Raw genomic sequence first — 24610 nt, 5'->3', positions numbered from 1 at the left:
CACCAGAGTGAGACATCTATTGTTGGGTTGCACCCCTCTGGAGACTACAGCTTTGTGTGGTGAACAGAACTGAATGCATGTAAACCCCCTAATATCGCCGGATGTCAGCACGCAGCATCAACATATAACTCGAGAGATTTAGAGTAAGATCGGCCCTGTTTCTATTCAGTAATTGCTGCCGGCAGAGCTGGCTCTTGCTCGAAGAGGCCCTGAGCGGAAATAAATATACCTCCCTCACTTATACATTGAGGGGACAGGGTCCCATTTTCACATGAAAGTCCCTGGCTGACTATATTAAAGAAGTGACTTGCCTCTGAACTCCACACCTTGCAACTCCCTCAACACACCTGAATCGCCTTAGCTCTGTCAGGCTGAGGCCAAGCTGTTTTGATGGGTGGGGGTGTGGGGGGTGGGCAGGGGGTCAGAGGTAGATGAAAGAGCCCGGCACAATAGGGGGTTAAATACAGCAATTGTGACACATTAAGAATGGATTATAACTCACCCAGTTCACCAAGGCCAAGAGCCGCCCTGGCTGCCGGGACCGAATTTCTGCTGTGTCCTCTGGGTGCCATTCCAGCTGGTGTCCTCTAGGTGCCACTGCAGGTAAGGAACCAACGTCAGTGGGCTTGAATGAATAATTGGTTCGCACTGACTACATGTTGAAAACTGTCTAGTGCAATAAATCAGAAGGACTAGTCTAGCCAGAAAAAACGAAGAACAAGTGAAAGGCCGCTGGCGAGGGAACACTGGACACCCGTTTACCACCAGAAGGGAGGTGGAAACCATTATGGAGAAGGTGAAAAATGGGTGTGCGTGCGCGTATGGGTGTACTGTGTGTGTGGGGAGGGGGGGTGGGGTGGTGTGAAAATGTTCCCCACTAATGCATCAAGAGGAAGTATGCGAAAGTGAAAGTGCATCGCAAAATGGATGTGCGCGCATATGGGTGTACCGTGTGTGTGGGAGGGGGGTGGGGGGCAGTGTGAAAATGTTCCCCACTAATGCATCAAGATGAAGTATGCGAAAGTGAAAGTGCATCGCGATGCACTTAATGACCTGTGACAGGAGGAAAGACAGATGGCGGCTGCGCGCGTGCACGCTTGCGTGCACGCAAGCTTGAGGCAACCAAAATGCCTGTGGTAGCACTTTGAAAACCCACTTTCTAAATGTCTCGCAGTGCAGCGCATGCGAGACCTAAAAAGACACAATAAAACCTATTTATCCATGTTAAACAGCCCCTTCAGTACTAAAGCAATCAAAGTGACCTGTTAACATCTGGAGATAGACTTGCAAAAACATTTATTTTGCATGTGCAAGAGCCACATGGCAGTATCAAAGTGAGATTACAGCTGTTCCCAGGAGACTGAGAACTACATCGGTGGGGCAAGCTGGCCTCAAGTTTCATTGTGTGTCTAGCGGTGGCTTGGCAACACTCAAGCTACAGGCTAAATACAATGTCGCACATTCATTACATTCACAAGTTTGAATTGTTCAGCAGGTTCGTTTCTATCCATAAAGGAAAACACTTTGACATCCTGGGATATCTGAATATCTGACTGCAGCAAGCAATACTACTCGTAACAGGTGGAAGAAACAATATAACCATAACAAATACAACGGCAACCTTTTGCACCCTTGATACATGCAGTATGTTTTATTTGCAAACATATTTGGTCGTGAACGGTGTGCTGCTTTAATACATTTGAAAACGTGAAGGTTCCTGATTTCCCCTTCCCTAACAAAAAAATCCTGAAACTCGATATGCAGCCATATGAAGCCGACGATCACTAGGTAGGTTACGCAGCACACAAGCACGTACTGGAATATTTAGGGACGGAAACTAGAATCAACGCCTTCAATGAATGCGGTTTAAGGTTATGGGATTGCGACAACTTGCCTTGTCTCCTAGTTTAGGTGAGGGTTTGTGAGTAACAGGAAAAAACAGCCATTTTGCAATACACGACCATGTGTAATTCGATCAATAGCTCCGGCACACACTAGACTTGGCAATGAATGGGAGCTGACAGCTGTATGCCCTTCAGGCAAATTGGGGTTTGAGAGCAAGGAGAAGGATCACTCTGGAATCCTTCAAGGTTTTCTGGCTAGTTTCACATGCTGTTACAGGGGTGGAAAGCAAGAGTAAACCAGTGTTTATTATGTAAAATAAGTGCCAGGGCTCTCGGCAGGAGGCCACTGCAGATTGCACCACACACTGCCCCTCCCAGAGCTGCCAATCATAGTACAAAACACCACTACTAACCATCAGACTCCTACAAGCATGACAATTCGGAGTATTTCAGGCCACCAAAGCTATAACAATGGCTTGTGTGGCATGTAATAGTATTTAGTTCTTTGTTTGTCTATGTGTGATGTATGTATTTATGGTGCTGAATGATATTTGTGTGAATCTGAGAGTATGTTTTGAATGACTTTTTATGGGGCCTAGCATCAATCCTGACCTACACCTGTGTATGTAAATTTATATACACGCTCAAAAACAAAATCTTTGTTGTCATGTCTGATGTATTTTCCATAAATTGTTAAATATCTACCATATTGAATTCAGTTATCTGATTCTGATTAATATGAAAAATTAAACACTGTAATGAATATCCTACGCCTAATGTGTTAAATGTTTCTTTTTTTCAATTCAGCCAAAGTGTCAGTAGGTAAACAGATGATACGGTGTACATCTTGAAATATATAGGTAGAGAAAGTACTTTGCTCTTTGTTAATTTTTCAATTTTCCCCTGACTTCCTACCTACATTTACCTCGCAGGGGTTCCCCTTGTTATATTGGTCGTTTGATGATCTCTTCAAGCCAAAAACAGCAGTCTCAAGGCACACGCTGGGAGTGTTTTATTTTCCACTTTCTTTGCTGGATGGTATGCTGTCACTTTGCTACTTGTTTGGAAGGCCCAATGCCACTTTCTCATTGCCAGGGTTACTAAAACTCCATTTGAGTTCGAGGGATACTTTGTCTCCATAAAGGTTTTTATTGTCTCTATGTTGTCTGGTATATCAGTTTGCTACTGATGTAGCTAAAAATCAGATTATTCTTTAGACAACATATTTATTGATTCAGACACAGAAACCTAAATGTGCCCTTTGCATATGTTAAGAAAAACAACACAGAAACGGAGAAAAGATGAAGTAATAGCACCATAAAAGCGTGCTTGAATGTGTAGAAAAAGAGAAATGTAAATACAAACAGATTAATATGCTTACTAATAGGTATTATAACAGATCAATTATTAAAAATGATGATGAAAACACTTGTTCTGACAAAATAGAGCAATTTTTCATGATGAGACTTAGCATCTCTATTGCTTTCATTGTAATGCATCACAAAGATGATATTTTCAATATTAATACTTGACATTATTAGGGTCATAAATATTTTACAATGATTTTAGTGAAATTAATTTTAAGAATTTACATGTATGAATGTTGAAATTTGTGGCAGTAGGCCATTCGTAACCCTAATCATTTTTATGCAGTATCCACTGACAATATTACTATTATTTATTTATATGAAATGCTTGATTTATTTCATTATGGGCCTGATTAGGATGTCGGGCGGACCACCATCGACAGGCCGTTGGTGGCAGTCCCCCCAACAGCCAGGAAAGCGATACGACCACCACATTATGATGAGGGCAGTCAGAGCGCAGTGGTCGGAGGTACGGACCGATGCCTCGGACAGGCTCAAGAAGCCCACCGGGCATCAGTCAATTCGTAATCCTTCCAATGGGGGTGGTGCCTGCAGAGACACTGCTGTAGGGATTACGATGTTCCTGTCCCTCTGCCTTTAAATGGAAGTCCGACCACCATGTTAAGGCAGACAGAAATGGACTTTGGGGGCCCCTAGCAGGGCCACTGTGGCCCTCAGCTATGGGGTCCGAGTGCACAGGTGGTGCAGCCCCCAACAACTTTGCACCATATGCCAGGCACCACATGGTGCCAGGCACTCGGTGCATGGATGTTTGAAAAATGCCTTTTTCCATTGCGGCTTGTCCTACAGTCCTTTTCTGGGCCACAGCACAAGCCGCAATGGAAAAAGGCATTTTTCTGACTACCTTCACTGCGGTCACATCGTAATTTGGCAGGTGGAACTGCCGACTACATGTTAGGAAGTTCCATTTCCACGGTCCGCCAACCATCGTAATCAGGCCCTTTGTTTGAATCTAATTTATTTCACTGAAAAATAAATGTTAACTTTAAATGCATTTAATTCAAGACTTCTCCTAAGCTGCATTACTTCATAACCATACTACAAAAGACTTTTGACGTTTCTTCAAATGTTGCTTTATCTGTTCTGCATATGCAACATTTACCACAAATACGGACATTTTCTAGTGTTTATTGTGAGGTGAATTACTGTGGACTGACCACTGAACTGAAACCATGGAGTATTTTTCTTTCTGTCGACTAACCTGTGAGAATAGAATGAACAGTTGTTTCTCATGACCAGCATGAGAAAGCACGGTGAAGTATCAAAATTGTACCTGACAATCTGATGAGCAAACACATAATGATCAGACCACCTTGGGGTGTGATGACTGATGTCACATGCGTGTAAAGGATAATAACCTAAAAGGAGAGGTGGCTCAATCTATTGCTCTCCGTCTCTCAGAGCACATGCTTTTTTCCATGATTAACAATTCTCTTGGCTCTTATTTTTTGGACTACCTTTGCTGAATGTGCTGCTTTTAGCAGATTGAATTGAAACCTTCTTTGCCAACAGCCTGTTTTTTTTCTATGCCCTATATTTTTACCCCTTGCCAATGATTGTGCATGCTCAACTCTTTTGGACTCTCTGGTGAGAATCCAGATTTGAACTTTTCTGATTTTGTCCCACTCCTCTTTTAGCCCATGCCCATGGACTCTCTACTAGTGAACTTTAACTTGATTCAATTGTCCCTTACCGTAGAACAACTTTTGAAACTTGTTAAACCCTCCTCTGGCCTTTCGATGGGGGTAGGAATCTGTAACTTATAACCATCCTCATCTAAATTAGAATACTTTGACTAAATGTGTGGTTTCATACTACAGGCTGTAAGATTCTTGACTGAAATGCTTACAATGTTACTTATCTGCATTGATTTTAGATAATGATCTAACATTGTCTGAGTCTGTTATTGTGTCCTAATGATCTTTCTTTATAACTGTGCTTATCGAACATTGACTCTAAATGCGCAATAGGGAGAATCATAAAATATTATCAGTGCATCAAGTTCTGCTGCTTTTATTCTGTGTTGAAACTGAAGAACATTTAGTGTGTATATCCTGGTTAGACTGAACTTCTTTAGGAGGCTAAGTCTTCCCATTGCAATACTTTATATGTATAGCATGGTTCTGAAAGTAGTCTATTTGAACCTTATCTCGAATTTGTGAGTTGGCTACCAATTAACAGTCCTCATTGGGTGGCCAATGGGTTTTGCACAACCTGATTTCTCACCCATCACTACAGCATTGAAAGATCCATCAGAGGAGCATCACCTCTGTGGTAAAGGGCAGTGATGCAAGTTGTCTAATCAAAATCAAGGGCCAGTTTGGTTAGAGTAGAGAGTAAATATAAGTTTGAAAAAACACTTTAGCTTGATCGCTGTATAGCCATCTTAAGGGCACAAGGTATTTGTTTTAGGTGCTTGGACTAGATCATCACGGTCTGAGCTTTTATGCATCTCTTTAAAATGTTTTTTTTATCTATTCCAGTATTTTGTTAGTTGGGCACTCATCCACCCAGCAGGATCTAATTTTTCCCTTTCTTCACCAAACTGGATTGCCATGATTAAGGTAGTTTTTTAATGTAGGCCACGCTCCCTATAAATCACCTACCTAGGCAGATTATCAAATGTAATTGTTGTTTCTAGGTGTGGCCAGAGGCCTGGCAGAGTTACAAAGTGATCCAATGGTTTTGGTACTCAAAATCAACCAAGAAAATGTACCCAGAAAAGGGGACTTTGTGACCTGACAATACCTCTGCAATCATTCAAACTGTGCTCAGAAGAGGAAGCTTTGTGACAAAACCTCTCTCATTATTCAGCAGGGCCCCCATGAAATCAATAGTGCCCCTGTATTTTCTAGGACAATTTCAGCTTGAGACATGATTTATGTTTACCCCACCATTGGTGGGAGCTATGCTCACCTGGAATATGGTCTTCAAAGCCATGGTGAGCCATTTGAGTATAGCATCAAGTGTATGTTTCCCTGTGTGTTGGTTAATCAGGCTTGCAGTCAGATTAGGTTGTATCATCACTGGCTGCTTTTGGATCACCCATGTTAACCCACTACCTTGTTTAATACACCTGCAATTTTAACTTGTTCCATCAAAAAGCAGAATAGTGTCCAGCCTCTTATTTGTACTTGCTCTGCATGTGTTATCCACATTCATATAATTGTATAAATGCCTTTGGATTGGTGCTTGGCTATAGGATATCTCTGTTAAGAATACTGTTAATAGAACAATAGACAGTGGGAACAGCCAGTGGATTTATGCAATTCAGTGGCTGCAAAGTTTACCGCATACGGCAGTTCATGGCTCCTTGTGAAATATCGGTTGTATACTGAGTTTTAATGTTGTTGGTAAGTCATTACCTAGAACCTCTTAGCGAAAAACTTGGCATTTATAGATGTTTAGCAATGTATAGTTTGATAAGGAATCAAGGTGTAAAGTGAACTATATCTCAGCCTATGTCAGCACAGATTGAGGGCATCTGCTGTAAAAGTTAGGAACAAGAGAAATGACATAGCAGATGTCAAAAACAAGGCTGCAAAAAACGTTTGTTTGATTCATGGAGTATTTAGAAGTCACTCCAAGAGCCATTCTTACTTTTATGGGGATTACACTTCTTCCTACAATAGAAGAAATAATGACACAAGGAAGGCAGTGCCTCAAAGAAATCCACAAACACTAACAAGATTATTAGCCAGGCCCTACTGTCACTTACTGCCCTGTTATGCGATGCATGGGCAGTGACAGCACAATTGATGAATGGAATACTATCAGCCAATCATGATAGTCGAGCCACACATTCTCCTTCTAGTTGGTTGACAGGAGCTACCTCAGCAGTGCCTACAGCAATTAGAGAAGGGGTGCGCATGTCCAAATCAGGCTATTTTGCCATGGTCAGGTAGGAGGTTTGCTCTTTTTTTCAAGTCTGCCTTCAAGGATACCTTCTTGGGTGATAGTGTGCTCCGCAAATCTGCAGAACATAACAAAGCAGGTATAGGTGCTTTTAGCTGTGATCTGCACACTAAAAAAAAAGCAGTTTCCTCAGGTTTACTTTTTAGGAAAAACTTTACCCTGCCTACAGTCAAGATTTTTTTTTAGAGTTTTTTATAACGAGAACTAGACCCGAGAAATCGGGTATCAGAGTGCTTTACATGAGCACCAGTTTCGTTACGGAAAGACACATTCATTTTTGTTAGGCACAGGGAGATTAAGTGATTTGCCCAGAATCACAGGATGTTTTAGCATAGTTGCAGAGACTCGAACCCGGTTCCCCAGCTTCGAGGTCGACCGCTCTAGCTGTAAGGCTAAATCCTCTCCCCTACATTATATAATATAGGTGTTGCACATAACAACAACACACTCTGGTCAATGACCAATCAATAATCATGAGATCAGTTTGAGCACTCGGGTCATGTGTGGAACATGCATGTAATCACAGCGCGTTCATATCAAAATGTTAGATTAATAAAATCACAGCAGGTTATTCAACTGTAGTTTGCAGTAATATCAAGCAGGTCATTTGAGTGGATAGTGTGGAACATACATGATGGGTATTAAATAATTCAAGTCGCATGTGATACTTGCATCAATATTATACACTTAACAGTCCCTTGTACATGTCTCCTACTGCACTGTATGTACAGTATGTTTAATCTGTAGTTGCTATCTTTCAATCCTTGCACTGAAACCAACCACCTCCAGTAGTTTGTCCAACCATGATTTATTTATGAATGATTGATAATCAAACTATTTAATCGAGCCATTCTTAAAATCCATTTAACACATGTTTGCTTCTTTTTTATTTTATATGCTATTGGATGCCAAAACCCATTGTATTTCGGGCTAAAATAGGGGCATTATTGCAATGTATCTTGCACCTGTTTAAATATAATGTCAGTGGAACACCGGTCAGTAGATTGTTGGTACATGCGCATAGTGAAGTTCACCTATGGTGCACACAGATTATTCTGACATGAGCAGTTGTGATAACAAAGTACTGGCTACAGAAAACAAGCATTGCCAAAGCTAATATGGCTCCCCTTTTGGACCTATCGGCTCTGCCAATTTTTTTTTCGCATTTCTTAATTAAAATGTTGTTCTCAAAAGTACAAAAACAGTGAATAACTACCATATATCAGTCCAAAAACAGAGAGGCATGTTCTCATACAAATAAAACCAATATGCAGTAAGAATAAGAAAAAAGGGAAGAGAATGAAATAAAAGATGAAGAACAGAAATAAGAAGACAAAAAAAGGAAAGAGGACACAAAAGCACAAGAATTAAGATTAAATACCATAATCACTGTTTCAAACATTGATAAAAAGTGAATTATACAACAAAAGATAAAAATGCATTTAAGACAAAAGAATAAAGAAACAAAGACATATATACATTTTAGAGTAAAATCCCTAGTATCGCCCATGAATATCAAAATGAAATGACATGTATAAAGGGGCCCCCATACATGGTTGAAATGAACTAATTTATCATTCAGTTTATAGATCCTTTTTCTCAAAGTTAGCCATATCGACCATAACTTCAATGCAAGAATAAAAAGTCGGACTAACATTGGACCTCCAGAAATGTAGAATGTTACTCTTTGCTGAACTAAGAGTGGAGGAAAGCCATTTAAAGGCATGTGCAGACATGGTAAGGAATTCTGAAATATCAAGTAAAAGTATCAAACGGTGTGAAGGAGACACATTAATAAAAGAGTGTGTTTTCAAATCCTTTTCAATCTGAAACCGAAATGAACGAATGTTGGGACATTCCCACAAAATATGAACACTATCACACAGTCTGGATTCCCACATCACCAGCAAAGGGAGTCAGGACTCAGTTTAGCTAGCTAAGTGCCCTTTAGACGGGGACCAGGGCCAAGGATGTAGTGTTTTGAAGTAGTTGAATTTAAAGTGAGTGTCCCCAAGTGGGTTGTAGAACACTCCTCACCCAGTGCAGACCCATCTGCATGCTATGGCCAAAAACCTTTTCCTGCCAACATCCAAACAAATGCAGTGAAGTAGCTCTGGCGAAAGGCAGTGCATTAGATAAAAGGTGTAACACAACATAACATGCTTTCATGTTATAATTACATAATTTTGTGACTGTCTTAGAAGTAATAGCTAAAACACTCAATGACCATCATCACCTTACAGAATTAATTTACCAATTCTATTTAATGAAATGGGTTAAGAGATAGTTAGAGTCTTGGGGTCTCAGGCAAGCCATGATCTATTGCTTCTATGTCTGATAACAGTGTGATTAAACTCATTAATATTCATAGCACACAACCCCATTGCCTCACACAGGCTAGTGTTGTTTGCTTGCATTTTATTCATACATTGTTGTAAACAAGGTGCCGGGTGGATCCACCACGCAAGAAAGCAATTTGCAATACAACAGACCCGCCATAGTGATAGTTCTGTCTTTAAAGGCTTTATTAGAAGGTACCCATAATGAGAGGGAAGGACAAAAACCTTTAAAAAGTTGCATTTGCCAATAGTAATTCAACTATTAATGGAATATGGCTATTGATTTTCTAGCATCAAGCAACTTCTTGTCTTCAAATAAGCACAGTTTATTGATTCCTTTTCATTCATTCGTGACACTTTCAAAGAAATGGAAGTAATTTCCAGGCCTGAGAGCAGTCAGAGTGTTCTGTATTTCAAGAAAGACTCTGGGTATTTCGTAAACGCCGAACCATAGAGACAGATACGCATGAGCTGCCTCAGATAAAAAACAAGCAGGAAATACAGTAATCACCCATCGACAATAAGACACAGGTTTTAGAACAATGCACAATACTTTTTGTTATAATCTACAGAAATCTGGGGCCAGATGTACAAATCATAACCATTGCAAACACCCCACTTTGGAGTTTGCGGCCACAAAATTGCTTATATAAATGTGTGTTTGACTTGGCCCTTTTTGCAGGGTCATCCCTAAACTTTTTGCCTTTCTCCTAGCCTTTTTTCTGACATGGTGTTGGCTGTTTTAGGACTCTGGGCACTTTAGCACTGCTGTTCAGTGTAAAGTGAGTGTGCTGCCTGTGGTAAATATGGTAAGATTGGTCTACACCTGTTTGGCATATTTAATTTACCTGTCAGTCCCTTGTAAAGTGGTATCTCATATGCCCAAGGCTGGCGAATTAAATGCTACTGGTGGGCTTGCAGCGCTGATTGCGCCACCCACCAGAGTAGCCTTTCAAACCTATCTCAGGCCTCTGCCATTGCAGGGCCATGACGTGGCACCTAAAGTGTGTGCCATGTCTGTGACCCCTAAGGTAGGCCCTAGCTAGACCTATGGGCAGGGTGTATTGTAGGTAAAAAGGTAGGACATGCACCTTAAGTGTGTGACTTGTCCTGGTAGTGACAAACAGCCATTTTGGTTTCTCACTACTGTGATGCTCCCCTCCCCTAGGAATGCATTGGGGATTCCCTGATAAGTGTTTCAGTGGTAATTCCTGATATGAAAGGAGCAGCATAGTCAAGTTTGGTATGTTTGTAATAGTAATAAATGCTACGCAATGGTGTGCGCAGATTTATTATAACTATTTTAGAAATGCCACTTTTAGAAGTTGCCATTTCTGTGTGCTATGTGTCTGCCTGCCTGATGTGGATTGCATGTCTGGCTTTTGAGTGACAGGGGCTGGTGAGGTGTGTGTGGCTCCAGGAGGGGCAGGGTGAGTTAGCGCAAGGCTGAATGGGACATCTGCATTTGGATTAGTGGGAGGAGAAGTCCCTGGTCCCTGAGTAAGTCTGTGCCTGGTTTAGACAATGCTGGCTCCACCCTCTGTGGTGTGTCTTATCACCGAGACCCCACCTGACAAAGGGGAAGAGGAGCTCTGTAAACAGAGTGCTCCAAAACACCCAGAACCAGTTGGGACTGGTTCCCCCAAGCCCGGTGCCAGCGCAGAGAAAGGTGAAATGTAATATAAATATAGGGGCTGTGGCCCCATGAAAAGGTGGTGCTGTTGTGCTGTTCTTGTGACGGGGGCTTGTTGCTGCTGCTGGGCTCCAGGAGGAACCGCCACGAGGGACTGCCTCCCTGCTGGAGGGCCCTGTGTGCTGGCCTGCCTGGGCCCAGCCTTTGCCCCCTGGACTTTGGTCTCTAGAACCTTGTGAGCACTTTACTTTTATTCTGGAGAGCACTATATCTACTCCCCAGATGGGAGGAGCGTGGGTGGCCTGCAGCGTGCTGCTGCCAAGATTGCTGGAGGGATTCCCCTGAGTTCCTTTGAAAAGCGGGTGCCCACCCCACATTTGGCTTCTACTGGCGGGTGCCCACCCGCATTGTGTGCTTTAGCGGTAGCCCACACCACGTTTTGCTGATCGAAGCGGGTGCCCACCCCTCGTTTGTGATTTTCAGCGGGAGACAGCGCACTGTTTCCAGCCTCCACGAGTGAGTGCCCACCCCGCTGTCGTGTTCGCGTTAAAGCAGGTGCCCACCCCGCATTGCCCCACCGAGGAAGATAGGAGCTGCCAGAAGTCACCGCCGCGGCCCGGAAGACAGGCATCCTGCCTGGTTGTGGGCACAGCCTCGCTCGAGAGAGCCGGAAGTGACACAGAGGTGTTGCCGTGGTGAGCGGGGCTCCCCTGTCGGTGAGAGCCCTGCATGTGCCAGAACCAGACGACCCCGGGTCAAGGCGGGAGCCTACCCAGCCTTTAGGTAATCCCGCAGTGAAGCCGCTGGAGAGAGGAGACCGGGAGAAGGGAGGAGAGGCCCCGAGAGCAGGGCCGATCACAGCACACTGCCGGTGCCCTTCCTCAGCCCAAGCGGAGTCCCGAGAGAGAGCCCGGTGAGTGGGGATGAGTTGTGAATCTGATGGAAGGGGGGGTTTTGAGGTTTGAGGCACATTTTCGGTGCCCTCCCCCTGTGGTCGCTCCTAAGGGACAGAGGTGCCCGTGCCTCTATCTCCTTCAAAGTTGTACCGCTGTGTCGGACGGCTGTAACATTTGGGCAACTTTTGTTTTCAGGGTCCCGGTGGGGCCCACGAGGCACTAGTGGTGCCAGTGCCTGATCTTTCTTCACAGCTGCCCCGCCGAACAGAGGGCAGCTGCAATGTTTTGCGGGGCACATTTGTTTTGGAGAGTCCCAGTGGGGGGACTCAGGGGACAGGGGTGCCAGTGCTGATCACACCTGCCTGCAAGAGCGCGGGCAGCTGCAACATTGGGGGGACAGTTCTTTTAAGTGAAGAAGTGGTGAGTGCACCCCATGCCCCAGCGCATGTGCACATTGAGTTTGCGGCTTTTGGCAGCCCGAGGGCCAGGAGACGGTCCTGTAGGACCCCTGACTTTCTGGACATAGGGCATTTGAGCCCCAGGGAAAGGCCAGTTGGCCTGGGGGTCATTCTTGAAAGTGAGGCTTATTGCATAATGTGATTTATGTGATGCCTATGACATAAGGTGTTTAGGTTGCTGATTATGCCAAATCTAATGTGATTTATTGCACAATGTGTTTATGCTGGTGAGGCCTATGGTGTAATGTATTTATGCTAATGAAGTTTAGGCCTAATGGGTTTTATGATTAATGTGATAATGCTGAGGGTCATTATTGTGCCAGTAGTTACTGGTTGTGTTTTATATTTACTATCTGCATTCTGATGGTTCTGACGTGGCCCGATTGGCCTGGTCCTGTATATAAATTGCTGTAAATATTACCCAGTGCCAGTTGGCAGAGTGTATATGTGTGATTATGATCTAATGTGTTTTGGATAATACAAAGGCTATTTTTTAATAACCTTGTGTGGAGTTTATTTTGTGGTGTGCCTAGTGTGTTGCTGCTGTGTGTGTGTGTTGTGCAAACGCTTTACACATTGCCTCTGGGATAAGCCTGACTGCTCGTGCCAAGCTACCAAGGGGGGTGAGCAGGGGTTATCTTCAGCATTTAACTCCCTTGCCCTTACTAGAGTGGTGGTTTCTGCCTGGCTTAGGTGCAAGCCCTAGCAAACCAGAAATCCCATTTCTAACAATGTAGTAATCACATTTTATGAATCTGTAAACTTTTAACAGCTCATAAAAAAAGATTACAACTCCATAATATTTTGGTATTTTTGAAGGGGCATATTGTAGGTGTCCCTTTCAAATACTAAATCACTATATAATGCATCAGTGATTTGCAACCGAAATCCAGTTCAACATTGTTTAACAATTAACAATCCATGATTTGAAGTGGTAATCCAGTTCAACCACCAACTCTCAAACATACTTAAAAATAAGGGAAGTAAACTATTTTTTTAACACAGCCTTCTTTCCTTTTAGGGAACTGTGCTGCACTTAAAAAAAAAATAAAAAGTTTACTTTATTGGAAGGTGACCCCAGACAATGCGATCAGCTGACCATCGCAGATTACCATCCCTGAGATGGCCGCCAATTAGAGTGAGTCACAATTTGTGACCCACCCGATTAATATTCATGAGGTGGATCAGATTACGACCCACTTTGAATCAGAATTTTATTTACCAAAATACTACTACATAGGTTGGTTCCTCATTGCAAGCGGTAAATAGTATATCTGGCCCCTGGATCTTTTGTTTATTTAGCATTGCAGGAAAAGAACCATTTTTCTAAAACATTTGAAATCGAAAATAAATGTTCTGTGAAAAGTAATTCTGTGCAACTTCACAGGTAAACGTTGGAATATTTGACCTTACTCACGCACACAATTCTAAATCTATTCACAAGTGTGTAAAACCATAAATGATCACCATATAATGTGGTTTTAAAGTCAGGAGAGTTAAAGGGCCGGCACATTCATATCACAGGATTCGAAAATAGGAAAGTCATCTTTGCAACGAGAGGGTGTGTACTTAAAAAGTGTCATAATGTTCATCATGAATATAAGAATGACCAAGGGGGAATCTGATTGGTACATTTGCCTCTATACTATGAAAATGAGTCATAGACGATCTATTCTGCTGCCCAAATAACATTCTAGCTGGAAGTGCTAAAGTAAATTCCTGGCTTTGAGAAGTATAGGAAATCCGTGGGAGGAAGACAGGCAAAAGCATTCACCGAAGCAAATAAATGCAGGGGAGAGAAACGCGTTGCACAAAGAAACAAGTCCAAACATTCTAACAAAGAGACTAGCACATTTTGAGAGATGTGTTAGTGATAAAAAGAAGTACGTGGTTGGAACTGTCTTGCAGCAGTGAGAAAAAAGGATCGAATTGAAATACTTGTTGTTTGTCTGATGTATTATTGTAATGCGTGGCATATACACACTATTTTTGAATCCGGGTTACAACACTGCAAATAGTCACCATACCAACAGCCAATAAACAATGACATTTACATTGCTCATAAATAATTAAAACTGTCTGTCAACGCTGTAATGGCTGAACTATCCAGATGCCATATTGGTTTTATGAAATAAATGTGTTTAAACAATATAATGTGTTCCGTGACTGAAGGTGAAATATTGACTTTGTACGTTTAAGTAACTGCATCATTTCTTGCGTTTGTTCTTTCCAACAGATATTCTGTTCACAAGGATCCAGCGGGGTGGTTAAATATTTATCCTACAAATGGAACGGTCTATACGACGGCCATCTTGGATCGGGAATCACCTTTTGTACATAACAACACATATGCTGCACAGTTCCTAGCAATAGATAATGGTGAGTAATGTTCCATGGAACCACAGACCTCTCCATCTATGTGATAAATGGTTGTTTTAACAGGTCGATGAATGTAACTCTGCTGAGCATACAAGCTCTCAGAATGAGAACTACTCACCAGATATGGCAACCTTGAATGCGGGATTCATTTGCAGTCTATAGCAAGAATTAATGACACCAAGCACCCTATAAAACTACTTCAAAATCAGCAGTGCCTCACTGAGTTTATCTATTGCTTTTAATATATTCCGTCGATTCTCTGTGGATTGACTCCCAGTATCTGAACTAATCATAAACGGGGCCCTCAAAAGAAGTGTGTTAGTGACCCGCGTATTGATTGACAGAGCGAGTCCTCAATCTCACTCTTCTCTTGGTGAAGGTTCTGTTCCGTAACTGAAATAATATTTCCCAGATAATTAATGGCACAAACCAAAGTGTGAATTTCCACTAACTACTTTGTTTCCATGTAAAACACAAAAAGAGAAACAAACATTTTAAGTAATTTTGGGTATGAATATATTTATATTTTCATTTAAATTGTTTTATAGTGTTGAGGCTTGAATACGTTTTTGCTAACTTCAAGTTAAAGCTTCTGTTATTGAAGAGGAAAAAACTAATCTCAGTTGTATAGCGTTTTAATGCATTGGCTGCAATGCACCTCATGTTGGCATCACACAAAAATGCTTAGGTGACAGTAAAATGTATGGGATTCTTTTGGAAATAGAACAACATTTGCAGAAGAAATGTCTCATTTGGGGGTGCCCAGTGTTACTTCAAGAGGGTTGGATCCACCTCAGAATTTCAGGCTCTCCTCATTGTTGGATGGAAAGGTCCCTTGCAGGATTTGCAAGAGTGCACCCCTGCCTTGAGTTGCTCCTAGATGGCTCCCTGGTGTATCTTTTTTAATCTTTTTTGGACTTGCTACGCACAAAAATCATGAGTGTATCTGAGGGTCTATTTTCAGTGAGTAACATTGAGGCATTGAGACCCAGAGAAGATATTTAGGGATCACTAAGTGTGCCTCCCTTAGCTTTGCCTTCCTTAGCTTGTTTGACTACCTTCAGCTCACCGATTGCTTGATAATGGCAGTGGTGGCAGCTTTTACTAGTAGGAGTGGGAACAGGGCTTGCTACCTGTGCCTGCTGATGTTCAAGTGTCCCTCTAGCTTCGCTATGGTAAAGTTCAGTCCATCCTCATTTAACCGGCTCCATCTCTACATTCAGCATGTATACAGCATTTATATGTAGTATTGGTTTGTGGTAGTGTGAGCCAGGAGTTTTTGGTCCTATGTAGGTGCAGGCTCAGCAGAATCTATCTTGGATTTTATACACAGACATGCTGTACAAGATGGAGGTGATGGTAGCCTGACAGGCACACCTTTTGTATTGCTTTCATTTCTGTAGCCATTGTGTGAGAGGGATAGAGAGAGTTGGCTCTTTAGAAATGCAGGAATGGGCCTTACTCTTGTCCTGTCATTTGCCATTCATTAACAAAACCTGCATTACGCGAGAGGAGAGGTTGTGGGAGTCATGACACAGGTGTTTCTGTGCAAGAATAAGGTCTGGCCTGTGTTAAGGCTGCCCCAGTTGTTTCACTGAGGTGTCACTCCTAAACAATTGATAAGTGCAAGGTGCAAATATTGTCATCTCCTTTGTGTCTGTTTTGGGTGTCTGGCAGTACATGGTTTCCAGAATTATCCACTCCTGCTTGCTATCACCTGAAGACAAAGATAGAGTCTGGCTTGACCAAGAAACATCGAGTGACCTATCCGGCCTGATCCACTTCCAAAATGGAAAGGAGGAACATAATCTCTGGAAAATAAGTACAGACTGAAGAATGCAGTATGTGTTCCAGGATTTCTCTTTGGCCAGTGGAGACCCCACCCTGGAGAATGGTAAAGGACTCTTTGAAGACCAGGGCTGGTGTCCCTGACAGCTGGATTTCCATTTTAGTGCAGGGGCATACATTGAAGAGGGTGGAACCAGAAAACTGAGGTCCTGTATTGCCTGCTTGAAGGCGCATTGAAGTGTCTCTGCCAGAGCAGTTTGCCAAGAGGAGACTCCATCTGTAGCTCTACTAAAGGAGCTGCTCATGAAGGAATGGACTAAATAAGATCACTGGTGACAACCCCACTATGGTCCCTTGCAGAGAGGAGTGCTTCCAGAGCCTTTTTTATGTCCTGCACCCCTGTGCACAAATTTGCATTCCTGGGCCACGAGTTGATTCATGGCCTCCTGTCTGTCTTTTTAATTAATTAACAGAACTTCTGGTATGAATTTGCGAGGGGGCTATTGTGTACGATCTACTAGTTACCAAACAAAGGTCCGTTCAAGCCCTGCAGCACACTGCAGCAAAATAAAATATAAATCTTGCAGATGTATTCTGAAATTGAACTGTCCCTAGCCCTATAAGTGGGCCTGTGGCTTATGACCAACCCATCCTTCACCCCACACTATTGGGTGTGCGCAAGGGATCTTAGAGTCCAGGCTCTGTCACATTATTCCTCAATCTGACGCCCATTGCCCAATACAAATAACCTGTGTTAGAAAGGGACTCTTCATATGGACAGGGGATTTACTCACCTATGAAGTTGGGTCCCATGGTCTCTCTCTAGCATGACCATATAATTCCCTCAAATGACTCCAGAAGCAGAAAGGGTTGGGCAGGGGCATGAAAGGCTACTTCAGATCGTGTCAGGCCATGACTATAGCACTACACAATTTGGAGGTAACAAATCTTCCACAAAAGCAGACAGTGGGTCATGTCAGCCTCAGTCTCACCAGGATTTCAGTGAGCAGTGTTTACTCAGTTAAATTAAGTGACGTTATGGGATTAGAATTAATTAGCAGAAGTAAAGTTATTGACAAGGCAATCCATTATTTAGTGTACCTTAGTCTCATACTTCCCACACCACCTTCCAGAGTAAGCGTTAGAGTATTTGTCTTGCTAACCTGAGAGTCAAGTGTTAAAGGTTTGTACTTGGTGCTCAGTTTTCTGGATACCGAAGGTTTAGCCCCAGGACATCAGAGGCAAAGAGACCCAATAGCCTCACTTGAGTGGGAAACATCTTTTACCACACAGATGCGTTTACCACACATGCCTTTACTGTATGTGATAGTATCACTGGCCATTTCATGAGTGATGTTATATGTGAGGTCATGCAATGAACTGCAGGGGCAAAAGTTATAGTTAGCCCAGTGTCTGGATGCGACCCCAGGGCCCGGCACTCTGTTATGTTATATGTTATAATATATGAGTTTATAACGCGCACAGCTACTCATGAGTATCCCGGCGCGGTGCCTCTAGGCTAAGAACAGAGATCTCATAGGCAAGGATGTACTTGGAGTGAGTAGCTTTTATTTTTCCTATTTAACTCTTGGCAAAGCTTCAAGTCCTCGATCTTCTTTGTTGCCCCAAGAGAGGATCCAGCCAGGTTACTCTGCGTTTTCCCCCCTAGTACCAGAAGGGTATATGAAAAATAAGGAAACAACAAAAGAAAAAGAAGCCACAATCGGTGGTTTGGTTGGTTTGCTTTTCACGTCTGGGGATGGGGAAAGTGAGGGATCACCAGGTTCCGCCACCAGGTGCAGTCTTGTTGTATCGGTGTCCTCCCTCTAGGTGCCCCCCTTCCCACCTAGTGCCCCGAGAACCCTCGTATACGTGCCGTACCTTGTCCAGCCACACTCCTTAAGGAGGGTAGCGGGGCGGCACGTGGTCACTTTGGCCCCCTGGCTTTTCTCCTGTCTCCAGAACGTCAGATTCAGACAGCTGCCCTGGAAATTCTCAATGGCTCTCGCAATCCGCGGCTTCCTCCCCTCGGTTCTCTGATTTCTCTTGATTCCCTTTTCGCGCTTCTCCACGACCCGGAATCCTCTTCCTCTTTCTCTGTCACCGCTTTTCCCGATAGGTCCACTCCCAATGACGTCAGAGGACAGGACTCCGCCGCGCCGACAGGACACGGAGTCTTAAAGGGGTAGTCTCCAGCCTGTGTGTAAAGCAGTAGAAACTCAGGCTCGGGATGCATCGGGACACACTCTCCTAGTTCAATAAGGGGTTCTTGACACCCAGGTAACCATAACTGCTGAATTTCTAAGGTTTTGTACAGAGAAAAATGAGCTGAACTATAACGTCCTTCTAATCTTTGTTTTTTTTAGTGACTTTCTAAAGTTTTTAAATTCTATTTCCTAACCACAACGTTGCTGTAACCCTTGTTTTTTTAAGTGAAAAAATAAAATAAATATATATATATATATATATATATATATATATATATTTATATTTATTTATTATTTTTCAAATAATGTAATTGGTAATGGGAAATGATATTAGGGTTCAGGGGGTGTGTAGTGGTAAATTTAGGGGGAGGCAGGAGGGAAAGGGAGTAAAATGAAAAAAAGGGAAGGGATGCCATTCCCCCCCACCAAAAATAAATAAGATATATATATATATATATGAATGAATACTCCTCTCACACCAGGAATGACGACGCCATGTCTTGACAATATTGCTCAGATTTTAATCAACGGCAATGTGTTGATTAAAATCTGAGCAATATTGTCAAGACATGGCGTCGTCATTCCTGGTGTGAGAGGAGTATTCATTCATATTTTGGACCGGGTTACGAGGTCTACTCGACGACGCACCTGCTGATTAGGAGCGAGGTGACTGTTCGTAAACAGTGTGGAAATATATATATATATATATATATATATATATATATATATATATATATATATATATTACCTACTGGCGGTCGCCAGTAGGTAGTTATAGTTAGGACCACGTTTCCATAGGAAATCCGCAACATTCTATTTTGAATAACTTTGGCGCCGGTCCACGAATCCTCGCGAATTTTTCAAAATAGGTGGGGCGCTACGCTCCGCTCCTACCCTGAAAGTCTCAGGGGGATTCGTCAAGCGGGGGCTGAGATAAAAGGGGGGTCCCAAAACGCGTTTTTCCCATGCATTTTTCCATAGGACCTTTAGACACAGCTACAGCCCGAACGGCTGAACAGAATTACTTGAAATTTGGCAGAGAGGTAGTCCTCAGGTCAAGGAAGTGCCTTTTGTAGGTTTGGTGTAAATCTGTTCAGTAGATTCTGAGAAAATAGCCTTTAAATCAATATATATATCTGTGGCAGCTTACGGTGCGCTTACGGTGCGCTTACGGTGCGCTTACCGTAAGCTTACCGTACGCGTACGGTGGCGAGCGCGATTTTGATTGGCTCTTAGATCTTAGTAAACATTCGAATCGGTCGAAACCAGGAAGCGGCGGCCGCCATTTTCTCTCTCGCTCTCTGAGTTGGGCAGCAAAAACGATGCCAAAAAATGTCTAAAGAGGCAGTTTCTTGAGATCCTAACCACCCAGCATTGATATAGGGGTCCCCAAACAACCCCCAAGCCCAAATAATTATTATTTTTTTTTTTCGGAAAATCGCCGATTACGCTTACCGTACGCGTACGGTAAAAAAAATTTTAAAAAAAAATTATCCACACCCTCCCCATCCCGTGTGCAAATGGTGCCCGAAGTGCACCATTTGTGCATGGCTTATTACAGGTCAGAAATTAACAAAGAATAAATTTCACAAAGATGCGCATAATATGTCCCCCATGTGCGCACGGTGCGCGAAGCGCATCGTGCGTACATGGCCCATCCCGCATAACGTGGGCACGCGGTGCGCGCAGCGCACCGCGTGACCACCGTGCGTGCACGGCACTAACTGCGTAAAGTGGGCGCGCGGTGCGCGAAGCGCACCGCGTGCTCACTGTGCGCGCACGGTGCGAACTGCGTTAACTGGGCGCGCACGCCACTAATGGTGTAAAGTAACTTAGCATTTAAAAAAACGTACAAATTCACTGAAAAAACCATAGGTTTCACACACGTTATAGTTAGGAATTAGCATTTAAAAAAACTTGCAAATTCACTGAAAAAACCATAGGTTTCACACATGTTATAGTTAGCTGTACATTTCACTCGTAAAAAACCAATGAAATTCCCCCGTTATAGTTATTGCAGGCAACTATAACTCACGCGACCGCAATCTTCTGCTGATGACATATGTGTCTTTATGAAAAAAAATATTTGTAATATATGTATAGCTAAAATTTAATGGAAGAAGACATGGGCAAATAAGTGTCTAAATACAGTATTAGCATCAGCAGAGGATTGCAGTCGCGTGAGTTAAAGTTGCCTGCACTAACTATAACGGGGGAATTTCATTGGTTTTTTACGAGTGAAATGTACAGCTAACTATAACATGTGTGAAACCTATGGTTTTTTCAGTGAATTTGCAAGTTTTTTTAAATGCTAATTCCTAACTATAACGTGTGTGAAACCTATGGTTTTTTCAGTGAATATATATATATATATATACATACATACATATCTATATATACATACACACACACATATCTATCTATAATACATACCTTATATCCATGGTAAAGGCATGTGGCATAAAGTCATTTGAGAGCTAGTAATGCTTGGACAGCCTTTGTCTCTTAAACTAGTTCGAAACACATTGAATGAATATAAACAAAACATTTACATAGCATTTGATATCATGAACATCTGTCATGGACTAGGTTTTCCTGGACCTCTGTTGGCCACCCGGATTAATATGCTTAATTAGAGACTCAAGCTACACCTCACTGATCAGGATGGATACCATTGAGACTCAAACATAGTGGGAGTTAGTTATTGCCTCACGCGGAAGGGACGTGGCCAAGCAGTTTGTCCGGGTTGATCATTTTGCATTTGCATAAGGTTGGTTGATTCTATAATATTATCTAATGGGCAAAAAATTATGCAATTTCATTTGAGGTAATACTAATTATTTGGATTCCTTTATTTCTGGAATTTCTTACACATTTCTATTCTTTATTTAAAAACCTTTTCTCTTTAACCCATACACTTGAGATTTACCTAGCGTATAAAAAGTCCAATATCTGTAATTCCTCAATTGTCTCTAGATAATCAATTTTCGATCTTCTGAATAGGGACAGCACCGCTCTTCTTGCAAAGATAACTGGATGATTTTGACACATAAATAGGATGAATGGCTTACAGGTCAATTTATCCAAAACTAACAGAGTTTCCTTCGGATGGAGACCCGGTAATTGGTCCCTCAGGCCTGGCTCATTCCACTGTGTAAGGTATTATAGTGGGGCCAGTTGACTTGATTTCGATCTTCCAAGTGTGAGCCTTGGCAGAGAAAGAGCAAGGTCTAGTGTTTGGAATAGAATCTGTTAAACAAAAGACATGGAGGAAATATTGTTCCAAATTAAAATGCTTTTGAGTAATAATTGAGATAGCCCATGGCTGAGGAGGTTTTAATTTGGTGTCTCTGCAATAGGAATGTATTCATTTATCAAAGGGGTTAAAAAGCGGGCGGACTCGAGGGCTGATCCTTGATAGGGCTCAGCAGGAGTATTACACACTAATATATCACTCTGCTTTCTCTTGATGACATTTCGCTCATATCTTTGAAAACTCATATCCACGGGACAAATCTCTCTTCTTTTAAGTGCATTGCTAACACTTTTATTAAGTTGCTTTTTCCACAACTCCCATACTTGATAATAACTATTTCTATCATAGGGGAATGTAGGCGTGCTCAGATAATATATCAGGTGAGTGTGTGATAACGCTGAGAGCAGACAATATTTATATCATCTCATATATAATTGCAATTTAAGGATTCGTCATAACCATATTCGATTATACAAAAATAGTAAACGTGTATCTGGAAAACAAAGTTATACTAAAGCTCTTAATACAACAGCACGTCCAGTGGCGTCACTAGGGTTGGTGTCACCCGGTGCGGGTAACTCATGGTGTCACCCCCTCACGACTTACCGCATGGACCTCCTCCGCTCCGAGTCCGCCAGTGGACACATTTGGCAAATAACGGGACCATACAAAGCACGGATTTTTAGCTTATGTGTTTTTAAGCTATGCCCTTAATTACATTGGCCACGACCCTTCGAGAGACCCCCCCAGTATTTTCATCCCACTTAAGCCCTGCCTACAACCATTTACTCATTTTCGCATTCAATTGTTGGCTCAAACATAGACACGAACTTTACAGTCTATGAAGAAGCCCTTGGACGCATAGAACAGTCGGACCTACCGGCTTTGCCCGTGGTTATTTCTTATGCTGGTTGCAGGTACATGTAGGACTTTCTGATAAATGTTTTTCTCTAAGGTTGACAGTGAACTATGCAAGCATCTAGATTTCATTATAAACTACTTAATGTACACGAAAAGTTTTTAATTTGTAAACATTGCTTTTTATGCTGCATTTACTTGTTAAAGGGGCCAGGTGTTCCTACGGAAGAATAAAAATAAACATTTTCATTAGCCTGTACGAGGTATGAATTTTTAGCCTTCAACTAAACTTTACACTTGCTTAACCTGCCATTTTCTATTTAAGTTTTGAAAATAGCAACTCATCGCCACAGGTCTCCTGCAATGAACACGAAGTCATTGTCACATAAATCGTAACCCTTCCTGGTAACATCGCTCACGCGTTAACTAACAAAAACAATCACATTCACGTCTCCTAAAGTTTGCTACTGGAGTTTACCTCCTTAAATGCAGAGGTCATGTAGATCGGCAAATATATGCCAGAACTGTTAAAGGACAAGACTTTCACAGATTTTATCATTAGCTCGATCTAATCCCCGATTACAAGTAACTCGGTATTCTATGGAAAAAAAGATTCCTTTACAATTACCGGCTGAATTCTCTGGTTGGAACGCCACCGATTACGAGTTAGTCCCCTCAGAATGTGGAATAACTGTGCAGGCCTGGAATGACCCTGCAGGATTCTACGTAGTATTTCAGATTCTGAGGAGTTAGTCCCCTCAGAATGTGGTATAACTGTGCAGGCCTGGAATGACCCTGCAGGATTCTACGTAGTATTTCAGATTCTGAGGAGTGTAACACTTCCATGCATCACAGGTCCGTCTGAGCAGGTGGCAAGTGAGAGCAGGGGTTTCTCTGTGGGTCGGGGCTGGAGGCAGCAGGAGAGTTGGAGGAAGCGTAATTGAAGGAAAGGGTAAAAGTGTTCTGGAAGGGCGCTGCAATGTACGCCTCCACTTGCGGTTGAAAGAGATCAGTCAGGGACAGGGGCTTGGAAGCTGTTGCCGCCAAGGTTTCAAGTAATTTTTTGGGCTCTAGCTTTTGCCTGATAAAATACGGTCTGGTGTTCCAGGCGCTTTAAGCATAACCAGTTACGGGTCATTTGTGATCGGGTGGGGCCAAATGCCACACAGGCTCATGTTTGGGTGGGCCTGACCCACCACCCGGCCCACCGCCCACCCGCTAGAACCGGGCCTGCTCGTGACGCATCAGTCGCATCTGAAACAATAACTTTTCCCCTCTCTCCCCTCTGCTCCGGATCCAGTGAGGCTGAGTGCAGGGCGGAGGGCGCTGGTGGCAGTCATCTATCACACTCAATCAAACGCTCTTAGGCTGTACATTTTGTGATTTTTTTTAATGGTTAAACGTGATTCAACAAATGAAAAAAATATTTATTACATCTGGATGGAAATTGTGAGCACTAAAGTCAGAGCGTTGGGAGGCTGTGTCTGTATTCTTTCCAGGTGGACAAGGAATGCTGTGTGAGTCACTGACGCCCCCTGCTACACTAGCCAAGCCAGAGAATATCCCACTCTTCAGGGAGGATTTTCTTGTTTATTATTTCTACCCCTTTGAGGGTCACTTTCTGAACGGCAGGAAGGTTTTTGCGATGG

At 42.7% G+C, this 24610-nt stretch overlaps 1 protein-coding gene across 1 annotated transcript in view; it reads left to right on the top strand.

Moving 5' to 3' along the window:
* Positions 1-24610, top strand: part of CDH13 (cadherin 13) — a 2339058-nt gene that overhangs the window by 2068519 nt on the left and 245929 nt on the right. Inside the window, exon 11 of the mRNA XM_085638428.1 lies at positions 14710-14852. Coding sequence (XP_085494554.1) covers positions 14710-14852 — 143 coding nt within the window. The remainder of the gene's footprint in view (positions 1-14709; positions 14853-24610) is intronic.

Source organism: Triturus cristatus, chromosome 12 (assembly GCF_964204655.1).
Source record: "Triturus cristatus chromosome 12, aTriCri1.1, whole genome shotgun sequence".
NCBI classification, from domain to species: domain Eukaryota; kingdom Metazoa; phylum Chordata; class Amphibia; order Caudata; family Salamandridae; genus Triturus; species Triturus cristatus.
This window is presented reverse-complemented; position numbering and strand designations above follow the sequence as displayed.